Source organism: Theropithecus gelada, chromosome 15 (assembly GCF_003255815.1).
Source record: "Theropithecus gelada isolate Dixy chromosome 15, Tgel_1.0, whole genome shotgun sequence".
NCBI lineage: Eukaryota > Metazoa > Chordata > Mammalia > Primates > Cercopithecidae > Theropithecus > Theropithecus gelada.
Genome location: NC_037683.1, coordinates 98,429,452 through 98,443,948, shown reverse-complemented (window position 1 = coordinate 98,443,948; position 14,497 = coordinate 98,429,452). Strand labels below are relative to the sequence as shown.

At 42.3% G+C, this 14,497-nt stretch overlaps 1 protein-coding gene across 1 annotated transcript in view; it reads right to left on the bottom strand.

Annotated features, from left to right (window-relative positions):
* Positions 1 to 486: 486 nt before the first annotated feature.
* Positions 487 to 14,497, bottom strand: part of NTRK2 (neurotrophic receptor tyrosine kinase 2) — a 364,220-nt gene continuing 350,209 nt past the window's right edge. Inside the window, exons 18-19 of the mRNA XM_025358952.1 lie at positions 3,042 to 3,200; positions 487 to 2,156 (exon numbers count right to left, since the gene is read on the bottom strand). Coding sequence (XP_025214737.1) covers positions 1,971 to 2,156; positions 3,042 to 3,200 — 345 coding nt within the window. The 3' untranslated portion in view covers positions 487 to 1,970. The remainder of the gene's footprint in view (positions 2,157 to 3,041; positions 3,201 to 14,497) is intronic.

Genomic DNA, 14,497 nt, shown 5'->3' with positions numbered 1-14,497 from the left:
GTGTTTCAGTAATTAACGGGCACAAGCAAAACCTAAAACAGAGCTATCGCACCTTCAGAAACAAATAAGAAATAACATCACCTAAGATGAATGAAAATCACTCCCTTTCAATCTGGCTCATGTTATAAAGATGTCAAGTTTAGCAAAATTCCCCTCACAGAGGGTAGCAAGTTTTCTTGAGGAACAGAAATATTTTTCTTTCTAGGTATATCTGACCATTCAAATAGCTGTAAATTTCTATTTAAATTTGCGCCCTCTTTTTTGCAAAACCAGTGACTATGCCCAGAAGCACATTTCCAGTGCTTGGTCTGGGCACAGCCTTCCGTTGGCATGCTGTGCCAAATTTTGTATTTTGACGTTTTCAATGGAGTGAAGGAAACAAAGACAGCATACTGACAATGGAGAACACTTGGAATGAAACCACTCTCCCAACCAGAGCCCACAGCAAGGGACTTGACCTGTGTACACTGAACGTGAGTGCATGTGATGCCCTCAGGGTGAGGTTTCCTTTCCCTTAGGGATTGATTCTGCCCTTCCCACAGTCCTGTGGGTTCCACGTGGATGAGGATTTCCAGGCTTCGGGGTCCATATTCATTAAAACCCATCACCACCGTACAACCCAGAGACATTGAAACTCAGCTAATACACTCCATTAGCTTCCCCTAATTGTATAAGTCATACCTTTTTATGGATCTGCTCTACCTATCAGGGGAACGATGTCTGGAGCGGTAGTGTCTGCACACAAGGTATTAATCAACGAAGACCATGCACAATTTTGCTTGCACAGTTAAAAGGACGGGTGGGCATGGAAGTTAGGGGTCGGAGGAAAGTGAGATCTGAAAAGTTCAATGTAAGAGAAACTTGCCTCCGAATTTATAGCTTGTCCTATCTTTTCCAAGTTCTTGGTTTCCCACCTGACCCCGAAATGATCTCTGGACATGAATCCACCTCTTTTCAATTGAAGTTGACAAAGGTTCTGTGGGTAGCACTTGAGAAACAAACCAGTGCTATCATCACAACCTATGAAGACAAAACTGTGTCCGAGCACACTATGCACCATCTTGTGTCTCACCGAAGCCATCTTTGCTCTCTACTGCACGCCGCCATTTCTGGTGATGGGAAAAGAATCATCCATGGCACAGAGGCCAATAGTCTTTTTACTCCTCAGAAAGGTCCTCAGGGGAAGGTGCCGAATACATTCTTCCCAGCTAACAGTTGCTGAGAATTTCCTAAGTAGGGATGGACGCCAGCTGATCCCAATGGTTGTCTTTGTTCCTCCCATAATGCGGTTCATAATAAATCTTCTTTCTCTCTGGTTTTAATCTCCCATAGATAAAGGCTTCACAGATTGAACACAAGTTTTCTTTTTTATACACAGGCTTAAGCCATCCAAAAACAATAAGAACAGTAATAATAATAAATAAATAGAAGTGAATCCATAGAAACTCTCGATGTCTGTACAGCAGAAGTGACAAAGTTTAAGTCAAATATTTGTTTTCCCTTTTTTTCATCCACATCAAAGGCAGGAATACAACAAGGCATTGTTAGTTGTGGTGGGCAAACTGGAGTGTCTGCTGATATAACAAATTACGTTTGTTAAGGCCTTTGTCTATGCAGAGTTAATAGTAATGCAGAAGCCAGATTGATTAAAAAGAAAGGGTAAGAATCGTGAAGCAGGGAAGACCAAAAAAAAAAACAAAAAAAAGGAAAAGAAAATTAAAAAAAGAAAAAGGAACAAACCAAGGGAGATGGAAAGAGAGAAAGAGATAATGCCAAAAAGAAGTCAATACTGTGTCTACGGATGAAGAAGTACACACTGCTTCCCTCGAGAGCTTCTCGGAGTCTTTGATGTTAATACTGTCAGAGTGAAGGAGAGCAGCTTGGTGGCCTCCAGCGGCAGTTAAAAGATGTTCATCCTCTCAGCCTGTCTGAGGAGTATGTTGGGAAGGATCGGTCTGGGGAAAAGGGCCCTAGCCTAGAATGTCCAGGTAGACCGGAGATGCCTTGGCCAAGTTCTGAAGGAGGGTATGGATGCCCTTGATGTTCTTCCTCATGTGGGGCTCTCGCTGCCAGCACCCCAGCATCAGCTCATACACCTCCTGGGGGCACGTGCGGGGTCGCTGCAGGACTCGGCCCTGAGTGATACACTCTATCACCTGGACAGAGATCAAAGATAGGATGAGACAGGAGGAAAAGCAACGCATATCAAAGAAATGTTAGTGCAAGAAACAGCAGAAGAGGGGCTTTTACAAAAGAAGCCCACTCTTGGTTTCATTTTCTCAGAAGGAAGAGAACAATTATTATAGGTTAGTTTATGTTGTGTTTAATTTGATTGGCTTATATCCATTTTTCCAAGCCACTCTGATTTCACAAAACTGGTGGAAAAATAATTTATATGGAATGCTCCCAAACCGCACACTGGAGCTCCCGCATGTTGTGGTTTTTATTGGTCTGAGATGGAACATGAGTCACTTGTGTGTTAAGGCACTGACTGACAGGAAACCTCGCAGGCTATTGGATAAAGGAACTGGATTAAAAAGACAGACATGGATCTGAAAAAGATGTGCGGTGCCTGACCAAGAAGCTGTGCCTCAAATACAAACATATTTGCAAGAGTAAGAATAGAAAAAACAAAACGTTTGAGTTTTTCACTAGAAGTTAATGTTCTGGTGAAATATTCAAAAGGGAAAGGACCTTGAAACTTCGTTGGAACAATACTAAAGAACTCGCTGGACTGTATGGGTTCTGGAATGCTACATCTGCTATTAATTTATCAGATGAGCTGCATAAAGTGACTCCTCAGTCCCACCACCAGAGGAGCAAGGACATATCAGCGAGTGCTGTGCTTTGCTTTCTCAGAGTGACTATACTTTGACCATGAAATTTAGAAACATAGCAGGCTACTTGGGAAGTGCTGCCGCCAACAAAACCCCATAAGATAACGTCCTGACATGGTCTTCCAACCCAAAACAAGGCCCCAGCTGATGGAAGCCTTTGGGATCTCAGCCCTCTGGAGGGTCTTGGCCAGACCCATTGCACACCTCGTTGTTTGACAGCTGGTACCAGGGCTGTTTGCCGTAGGTGAAGATCTCCCACAACACGACCCCCAGGCTCCAGACGTCACTTTCTGTCGTGAATTTCCTGTACATGATGCTCTCTGGAGGCATCCAACGAATGGGCAGCATCGTGTGGCCACCGACCTGGAGAGAAAGGGATCAACAGGGAGGCATCAGTCACTCCAAAACCAGGTGTGGAAGGGAGACGCTGGGGGACACTGCTTGCTTTCCTTGTTTGCACTTTATAGTTTTAATTGTTTATAAACACATAAGGGATATATGATTTCTTCATAGTCTCAAGCAACAGAGACAGAGGGCAAAGAGTGATCCAAATCATTTAAAAATATATTATTTGCAATTCTTTCTCTCAAAACCAGATAGGAGCAGGGATGATGAGTAGGTAGATGATCACCTTGGATAAATAAAACTACACACACATACATGCACTTTCTGCTAGGAGGATGACTCAATCTTCTAATTAACAAGATCACTTTGACCAGGAGAACAAAGAGGGGCTCTGCATCCAAAATGACCAACCAGTGACTCTACTTCCTTGGCAAGGCTAGAGCCTCCTTCTGCCTTCAGGTCTTATGTGTACATGATGCTGACTCAAACCCCTCCACCATCACTCAGCGATAGGCAGGTCAGGCATTATTACTCTCCTTCTACAGATAAGGCAATGAGATTCAGATTGCTTACAGACACAAAAACTCAGGTCTTTGGATTCTAAGCTCAGGACTTTCCTCTATTACAGGGCACTGCTCCTTAGATTATTTACCACAATAGATAAATACATTTTTTTAAATGCCCACTTTAATGAAAACACCAAGACTGGGGCATCAGATAGCAATTGCATTAGTACAGGCAAAGAAAACTTTCTTTGACAAAGTAAAATTGTATATGACTTTCTACTTCGTGGAGGAAAGTTAAGAAGCTCATTTCCGGGTTTGTCAGGGATGCCTGATTTCAAACCCATGAACAGATTTCTGCACAGTAGTCCTGTGGCTGGTAAGTTCCGCTTTTCATCCTGGTAACCCCCCAGCACCACCAGGCTACACAGTGTGCCTGACACCTGAGAGCAGGTGGGCTTATCCTACAGCAAAACGTTGGACCTCTGTAACAACTCTGGGTCCTGAGTTTATAGAGCAATGGTGCATAGAGTTTCTGCCCAATTCTAATTCTCAATATCCAGTTAGTATTTATTAAAGGAAGAAAATAAACTAACACTACCTGAAAAATATTCCTCTACCCCAGAACCCAAGAGGCTGAAGTGTCAGAGATGTCTAACACGCTTGGTGATTCCCAGTGATGTTCTTAGCACCAAAGAAAGCACAAGAGTACAAAAGGAGGAGGGTATTTTATTTCATTCTTCTCTGTATGATGCATCCAAATTTGACAAATAGGGACAAAAACTACTGGCTCAGGTGACCATCTTTACTATTCAGCTTTTAATAAACATAAAGCTCATAAAGGCTAAGTTGGTTTTCATTGGTGTTAGATTTCCTCTCTCTTCCTTCAGCAGTGACAGGTCATCAGTGTTTAATAGACAGAGACTTCTCTTATGGTCTTACCTCATGTCTGAAGGTGGTGGCAACAGTCACCCTCAGGGTCGATACTCAAACTGCAATCAGTGTGGCACAGACACTGACCAACCAGAAAGGATGTGGGTGGTAAACATGGGTACAGCTATCTCAGCGCATTTCTGGCTTGGTGAATATCTGCCCTATTCATAACTCTGTGACCCCTGGGTACCTAGGACTTTGGGAGAGGGAATCTGCTGATGTTTCCAGATGCTTGGGAGGACTTGCAGTATGAGGGTAGAATGATCCCACCAGGTCTGGGCAGCCCACATGGCAGTGGCAAGGAGAGGACTGCTTTGGACCATTCAGGGATGCTGCTGCCACCTTGCAGAGCTAGGCCAATGACCCTTTTGTTTATGTGCCAGAAAAGGCTGGGCACTTTGGCACACACATTTTCAAAGATTGTTAACCCCTAGAATAAAGCATCTCTAGTCTCCTTGCCATTCTCTGAAACCATAATTGGAATGTACCATATAGTTTCGAAAACATCTACACACGTCCGGTGCCATTTAATTGCGTGAGCAAACCATAAAGAACTCAGGACTCATGGTGGCTCCTCTAGCCTACAGACGATGAAATTGCTTCTGGCAATTATGGGACCTTGCCTGGGCTGACACTTCCAGCAAGTGGTGCAGATAGGACAGAGGTCTACACATTTTAACAGACCATTTTCATCCACACAGCAAGCATTTTCTGGGGACCTCTTAAGATACAAACATGGCCTTATTCTGCTTACCTAACATGCCAAAAAAAAAAAAAAATGGGTAAGATGAAATCAAAGAGAAAAACAATCCCTTTTGCTATACATCTTATTTTTAACCTTATCGCTCTCATTTTCACCTTCTTCCTACCTTATAAAGAAGAGCTCATATCATCATTGTTCATCTCAGCATACTGCTGTGGTACAACCAGCTCCGCTGTGCATTTTGGTGCTGCTGTTCTTTCTCTTTAGATAAAATAGGACCCCAGTGGTCAAAGTGGCTTAGAGAAGTGGGAATCTCACACTAAAGACTGAGACCTGGTCTTGTTATGCTGTCTGAGTTGTGTTGTTTTGTTTTAACATCCAGGAAAGGGAAGTGTCTGCTAATCTCTTAGAAAGGAGTGTAGAACTTACTAAGAGTGGCGTTCTTTTGTGGGGAGGAATGAATTACTTCTTGCAAAGAGCCTACCTGCAAGAGCTATTTAGAAGTGTGAAACCTTGAATTTTACAGAAAATTTTAAAGATAAAAGGCTTAAAAGAGTGGACAAATGCATGGCTCTGAGGGTTACATCCCAGAGTTACACGGAGTGAGAGGGCCTAGTTCTTAGTGAAAAAGACATAGTTATTTCTTTTACAAAAATATTGAAATTAGAATCTAGATTTATAATCAGTATGTAGTTGGTGCGTGGGAGTAACAAGAGACTGGGATATTATGACCCAGCATGGTGTTCTTTCTGATATCAGTCCCTCAAAATGTTAAAAGCTGGCAATCCCAGAAGTTCCTAGATCAAATGTGTCAAATGTACTATGAATTGCAACCCTCTTCAATTTAAGGAGATCCATCAGGGACTGAGCCTTATTAAAGTATATGAGGAGTTTGGCAGGAAAGAACAAACTTAACTTTGGTAAATTAAACTATTTGAATGTGTGTTTGTGGGAGAGATAACCATTTATATATGTCTCGAACAAGACAGCTAAAAATACACTTAGGGGTGTGTTAATTTAGCAAGATCTCAGGATTTCCATATCTACCTGGACATTCACAGCTGCAATGCAGTGGATGACAACAGCTGGTTTCCAATAGCTCAGTCACCTGTTTCCTACTTGGGTAACCTTGACTAGTTGCCAAACGTCTCCGTGGCCAAGGTGTAATAATTATATATAGGTACCAATGTATACCTCCCAATGTTGTTGGGAGGTATTTACTGGAGCAGGCATTTGTGAAAGTGCTTTCTAAGTCTTAAAGTATTAAATGCTTTTGAGGTGTGGCTTTCTTCTCTGGAACCTTCACTCACTTACTTCCTCCACGAGAAGCAGCCATTCTGGAGACGTTAAGAAGAATCATTATATCTCACTCTCCTGAACTCCTCATTTGGCCATAAGCAAGTGGCTCCTTTGACAGCAGCACCCTTTTTTTTTTTTTTTTTTTTGTCACTGGCAATGCAAGATAGCAAATCTGATGCTGGTTCTCTCTCCTGCATTGCTAATGGCCAAGAAACAGCTTTTGTTTCCTCTAAAGAAGAGAGAGAGAACAAAAGATTCACATTTTGATTTACATGTTTTCTCAACTGATCGTTTATTTTCTGCTTGCTGTCTCTTTGGGGCAGATTTTTCACTCTAATTCTTTCAAGAATCCCTTCTGGGATTTCATGCATGCTGTTATAAATAATGCTTTCCTTGTTCAGATGTCAAATGGGTGAGTGGTGGGACAATCTAATAAAAGTTCAGACAGGGTTCACAAGTTTTCTAAGCCTATTTAGAACATTTCTGAACATTTCTTTTGCAACCCTTTCTCAGAATTTTGAAGCATGTCACAAAAGCAGACCCTCCCCCCACAAAAAAAGTCACTGTTGTTACAAATTACTATCACATTCTAGTTATAGTCACTTGATGGTTTTTGGACCACACAAACAACACGCTGCGCAGCAACAAACACAATGAGACATTTGTTTTGTATCGTACTACTTGGCAACTTGCCCTCATGCCCTTGCTTAAATATTTGTGAGATGGAATGTGATCCCAGGAATGACACTGGGAGTCAGAATTCCTGCTCTCAGACTGATATGCCGTGGGGCCTCAGGGACTCTCCAGTAATTAAGTTGAATGGGGTCTCATGGTCTCCACTAAACTCACCAGGTTGATCTGGTGCAAGATGAGAAACCCCGTTATCTGGAGAGTTGACTTGGACGGACTTGCAATTGTTATTTTCCTCAACCCAAGAGACTAGAGTTCTAGTTCTTGTGCTGCTATTAACCAGCCTGAGCAGGTACCCTCAGGTCTGGCTTCTGTCTTTATTAGTAAAATGTGAAGAGTTAGGGCAGCTCTTGGTTACTTCCAGCACAAAAACGCTGTGGTTCTAGAGTTACCCACCACCTCGGCACCACCATAATCATCCATCAACACTCAGTCTTCACCATTTACAAAGAATTTCTATTCAATTATCCCACTTGAACCCAATGGTTATGCTCTAGAGCAGACATAGACTTGCCTGGATAGTGCAAGTAATGCCCCTAAAAGTCAGTGAGTTTAAGTAGTTTACCTAAAGCCACATACCAAACCTCTCCCCATTGGACAACCTGTATTCATTAGGATGGACCCCTCTGCTTTTCTGCTTTCTCCAGTCTCCACACACACTCTGTGTTCAGCCAGCAAGTTTAGGTGGCTTCCCATCCAGGGCCAAGTTACTCATGCCTCTTAGAAAGTTTGATCTTCGTCCCTTTCTCCCTACTTCCCAAAGGTCTCCTAAAGGCAAGCTCAAGTCCCAGGGAGGGACAGAAAGAACTCTCCCTCCCTGCTGCAGTGCAGGGATGGTTCTAGTACTGTTAGTGTAGCTCTGGGAACACAGAAGGAACTCCTTTCTTTGCCTAATGTGTCACATGCCTCAAGAGAGATGTACACAATTCAGTTCTTTCTGGTGGGAGACGAGGCAGAGGCTGGTAAGCATACCATGTCTTCAGTGGGTTCCTCGTGAGTGCTGCTATTTGTCTCAATGTGTTTCTTGAAAGAGATCAGTCTTCACTACCTTCCCATACATTCTCCAGTCATTTCTGTAAACTCTCGATAGAACCAAGCCTTAGATTAGACGGATGGAAACAGTCTCACCCATTTGATGCTACAAATAAGAAATTCATAACTTCTCAAAATGCAGCCAAATCTACTGTGGTTCACAAGGAGTATAAAGGCTTTCTAAGTTGTATAAGAAATCCCATGTCTAGGTTTGCCACCTGTACAGAAGACAGGGGGAGTGTCCACATTGCAGACTTGGAATTATTATGTCTGGGAATGAAGTCTAGGAAGACTTCATTATGTATAACATAAAGGAGTATTTTTCTAAAGATAGTTGCTAGTATCACATCTCTTCTGAGGCTGGAGAAAATTAGGAGACACTAAAGAAGGAAGTTAAACTACGGAAAAATAATTTTAAAAACCAGATGACCATCAGGGCTGCTAAATCACTGCAACTTGGTTAAACCAGCAAAGCTAATCAGAACAATGTCTGAGGCACAAGGCCAAAAAGAAATTCCACAGTGCCTAAAATAAATCAACCTGAAAAAAAAATGGACCCCGTTTTTAAAATATATCAAGAAAAGAACTCTTCTTTTAGCCCTTAATATTTATTTCTATGACACCTCATAATTTTGATAGTGATATGTAGAGACAAATAACAACTGCGTTCTAGTTAAAATACCCAGGCCTGAACATTCTTTAAATCTACCTGTTTGAAAGGTATTTCAAGACAGTAAATCCTGAAGAAAATACTAAAAGGCCCTTGGTGTAAATATCTTGCATTAGAAATCAAAGATTTTATATTTAAATCAGAATGGACACATCTAATTAGTTTGACTATAAAGTTTATTTCTTACCCAATAAATTCAAAGTACACACTCTGGTCATTAGGATGTAAATTGTGAAAAATTTCAGTTGTTTGTGGCTAACGAACAATTTGTTTTTTGAAATTGGAAGCCTGGAATTTAGGGAAATGAAGGAATTTGCTGAGCAAATGTAAATATGAATTGGTGACCAAATAGTGTTGAAGACAGCTCTCCATCCCACGTCTCTTCATGCTGACAGGCTAGGTTCTTTCCTATGAGTTGTTTGTTATCCTTGGTACAAGTTAATGAGGAATGCACCACTCATTTTCCAGGTATACTGGGAGACGAGAGAGGAAGTGACAGGTTAGCTCTCCCCATTATGTTGGGCTTCTTAGAAAATGCATTTATCATCCTCCTGGCATCCCCATCTTCTTCCCTTCTCTTCTACTATATCCATTCTTCTCCGTACTGCCCCTCCCTGTTCATTCCTAGAATCCTCCTCTCAAATCTCACTTGTCCAGACCTAATACAAATGCCAGTGTCACATTTAGTCTTTTCTCATTTGTCTCTTACTTCTCCCAAAGGATCATACCCCACCAAAATTCACTCTCCCTCTGTCATCTTCCTTCTGTGCTTCTGAGAGGCACATTGGTAGACAGGAGCCTTTCTACAGACCCAAAGCAAATGCCTCTCTGGCTTTGAAGCTGCTAGTGATTTAGAGGTGAGTAATGCCAATCTGGGACCTTCTAAACTCAACTAGCAAAGACCAATGATGCCTGGGAGGCCACTTTCAGCTTGTGGTATTTACTCAGTGAGTGAGTGATAACTTATTTGGAAGCCAAACATTCTAGTCCCTTAGAAACTTGTAGGCCAAAGGGCAAGCCCCATTAAGAGATGATTAGTTGTCAGAGGCTTTCAGTTGCATTAAATATTGAAGGGGCTCCTAGACCTCCTCATCACACCCTACGCTCCATTGCTTTGTTTCAGCAGTTTTTCCTGATGTGTTCCTTAAAAATTCATGAATCTGTAAACTTTAAGGAATAGCTAGACCTTATTTATTTATTTATTACATGCTGTATCTGTAATAGGAGGTTAAAAATAGGGCCTGTAATCCCAGCACTTTTGGAGGCCAAGGCAGGCAGATCACAAGGTCAGGAGTTCGAGATCAGCCTGACCAACATGGTGAAACCCCTTCTCTACTAAAAATACAAAACTAGCCATGGGTGGTGTCACGCACCTGTAATCCCAGCTACTCAGGAGGCTGAGGCAGGAGAATCGCTTGAACCTGGGAGGCGGAGGTTGCAGTGAGCCAACATGGCGCCACTGCACTCCAGCCTGGGTAAGACGCCGTCTCAGAGAAAAAGAAACAATGTCCACAAAATCTTCCCTTTGGAGAAGAACCTGGAGTCATTGTGGCTGGACAATGACCACATCCAGGAAGAAGAGAATTCTCCTATTACAAAGAGTGATAAGGGGCTTCCAGGCGTGTGACTACTCAATCAGGGGATGCTTTGTGCGTAAAAACAGGCTTTTCTGCCTCATCTCTCACTCCTGAATGAACATAGCTCGGGGCAGGTAAGGAGGAGTGCTGGAACCAGCTTCCTCTCCCTCTTTTGAGTACTGGAAATTGATTACTGCCACTCCTGGAACTGCTGTTATTTGTAGCCTATAACATCTTTCAATCTGGTCACAGACAAAAGGTAATGACTTAGGAACTTCAAGGCCAATATTTTTGGGTTAGTCAAAGAGAAGATGTGCTGGACCTTAATGTTAACAATATTTTGTCAAATACTTTTTATGTCATTAAATATCTATTCTCCCCAAATAAGGCAAATTATCATCTGTTTTGAAGGGACAGGTCACAGAGCTATTATGACACTCTCCTGACACCTGGATTCTAGATAAGGCAAATTCAACACAAAATTTACATTCAAATTTGATTGTATTTTTTCTACTGTGAAATAATAATAATAATAGAAATGATGATAATAATTATACCTCAGGCTTGCCTACACTTTTTGCTTTTTTATAACATTTCCACAGCTCTTCACTCTATAATAATTGTGCCAACTTCAAAATATTGTTGCAAAGAGTAGATATTAGAAAAATGTCTTTCTTTGGAAGAAGCCAGACTCAAAACCCTTAGGTGATTCCTTTTACATGATATTTTAAAAAGACAAACTATAGAACTGAGAGGAGGAGAGGACTTGCTTTAGTCAGGCACACAGGAAGCCTGAGGGTGATGGAAATGTTCTACCTCATGGTTGTGGCGGCAGTTAAATGACCGTGTTTGCCAAGACTCACAGAACTGTGTACTGAAAAGTGATCTATACTATAGGTATATTATACTTCAATGAGCCTTCCTTGAAAATAAATAAACAAACCGGGCATGGTGGCTCATGCCTGTAATCCCAGCACTACGGGAGGCTGAGACGGGAGGGTCATGAGGTCAAGAGATCGAGACCATCCTGACCAACATGGTGAAACCTCGTCTCTACTAAAAATACAAAAATTAGCTGGGCCTGGTGGCTAATGCCTGTAGTCCCAGCTGAGGCAGGAGAATTGCTTGAACATGGGAGGCAGAGGTTGCAGTGAGCCGAGATCACACCATTGCACTCCAGCCTGGGTGACAGAGTGAGACTCCATCTCAAAAAATAAAATAAAATAATAAAATAAAATAAAATAAAATAAAATAAACAAACCCCTTAGGACAACTCCTGGCACACAGTAATGTACAACAAACCTCAGCTGTTACAGTTAGTCTACGTATTAGATTCTCCACTAATCCTGTGGGGTCGATCAGGCATGTTCTTTTATCCCAACTTAAGAGATGAGGAATTTCAAGGGACCAACTCAAGAGCACACAGCTAGGAAGTAGAGAGACTAGGTCAGGACCGTCTCTCCAAAGGCTTAGCACTCTGCATTTTAGCTCTAGTCTGACACAGACTCAGCTGCAGGGGTGGGAAGGGCTCACTGTCCTAGTCTGCTTGGGCTGCCACAACAAAGTTCCACAGACCAACAGAAATTTATTTTCTTACAGTTTTTGAGGCTAGAAGTTGAAGGTCAAAGTTCCAGTCAATTTGTTTTCTGGAGCGGGTTCTCTTCCTGACTAGTAGGTGGTTGCTTTCTTGCTGTGTCCTCACATGGAAGGAAGAGAGAGCGAGCGAGAGCAAGAGAGAGCTCTCAGATGCCTCTTCCCATGAGAACACTAATCTTATGGGATCAAAGACCCACTCTCATGACCTCATTTAACCTTAATATTTCCTCAGAGTCTCCATCTCCAAATAGAGTCATACTGAGGGCTAGGGCTTTGATGCATAAATTTTGAGGGGAACAGATATTCAGTTTGCAACACTCTCCTTGCTCATCCCTCCCTTCTGATTCTGGCATATTTCAGGGGAGCAAGAACAGCTCTGAACACTAGGAGGTGGGCAGTTCTGGTCCAGAATCCAAATCTATAGCCCTTTATCAGATCTTCACATTCCCAAGTGAAGACCCAACCCTACTGCTCCCTTCCCTTCCTAGGTAACTCTTGGTGCCTTCCCTATTGCTATCTCATTCTAGAGCTTAGCAAATGGCTAAAACCTGCTGTTTTCTACAGCAGCCCTAGTCCATTTCCAGTGCAAACCTTACAGCAATCTCTTCCCTCTCTCCTCTACACACCCCTTTGCAGGTTCCCTGGGAGTTGGCTAAGGGAGAATGAGGAGGCCCTGACACTCCCTGGTGAGGTGTATACAGGGGCAGAATGGCTTCCTGGACTCCATGTCACCTGAGGTTACCTCCCACATGGGTTTCATTTTCCCCATGACATAGGGAAGGCCTCCTGCTTATGTACTGTATATAATCTAAACAGCCAAAGACCCCTAGTTTTAGAAGCGATTGTAATTTCATCTTATTTTACATTTGGCTCTAATGGGGAGCAAGTAAATCTTCTCTCAGTATAGCATTAAGCTTTCATCACACAGAAGTTTTAGAATTACATTTGGATCTAGAAACAATGATTCTTCATCAGATAGTAACAACATGCTCTTCCCCTTCGAGTGATAGCTCCGCTCCCCAGTAACTCTTAATCTTCACAGGGAGTTTCCAAGTGGATCCATGGAAGAATGAAACCCTTAGAAAGTACAAATACACCACGCTGCCTGGTGTGAGGTTATTGTGTTTACACATCACTCAGCAATGGGGAGCTGCACATTCCAAAAATATACATTTCATCAAGCTGCCTTTTTAAAATGTGCAATGTTACCGAGCTTTTCATGGCCTCCTGAGCATTATGTGTTGAACCCAAGATACCATCTAACTTTTAGCATTTGAGACAAAAACATTGCACCCTTTGATGGTGAAAAGCCACAGAGACCACCAAGGTGCTGAGAAAAGGCAACCAGGGAAGCAGAAGCAATATGTGTGTCATTGTCTATGTTATGATGATGGCATTATGCTGGTTTAGGACCAAAACTCCAATGTAAGACTCTTCCTACGGAAGTTACTGAGACAGGCTGATATTCCAGGTAGCTTTTAAAAAAGGACATATGCAGTGATTTGTCAACAGAGCCAGAAAAGCAAAGGCTTTTCTGCATTCCAAACAGCACTCTCCGTATCATCTGTGATTGTGGTGATGACTGCAGTCCCGCGTGCAGCCTGTCCAGTGAGTAGAGACAGTAGCTGTCCCACCGTCAATCCCAGCTTCTTCAATAATACTGAAGACTGCTAGAATTTATATTCCATCATTAGCCTGAAATGAGGACTTAATACACGAAAGCCAGTTAAAAATGAATAAGGTCTTCTTTCCTCTCAGCTGGGGAAGTTCATTCTGCTATGGTTACTGATGTTTGCCTTCACGTGAGTGTAATAACAGCAGAAAACCACTTTCTCTAGAGAGTTCTAAATGCTAACCTGGCATCATTATGGTTCTAACTGCCAACCTGGCATCATTATGGTTCTTTTCCGCTATCTCTGTGATATATGTAACGCACAGCAATTGTGACCTTGGTTTTGAAGGACATGATGATTACTGTGATGATTGTGAGAGTTAAGAAATAATATAATAAGTTAGCTTTCTCTTACTGAGCATCTACTTTGTGTGCCACGCTCTGAGTTGAAGACATGACCTACATTTAAAGCTCATTTTCCTTATTCTTCTTTGGACATACTTACAGATAAAATATACCCATAAAAAGTGCATGTGCTACAAGCAGCAGCTGCTTTGCGATTTTGAAATTGGAACTCAGTTTCTGACCAACTCCTTTTCTCGGCACAGTGGTGAAAAGTGGAAGGTCAGTGTTAGGGGAGTCACTGTAGCATACCCCTGTGCTTCTCAAACCTTTCCACCAAAGCACCCCAATACTGCAG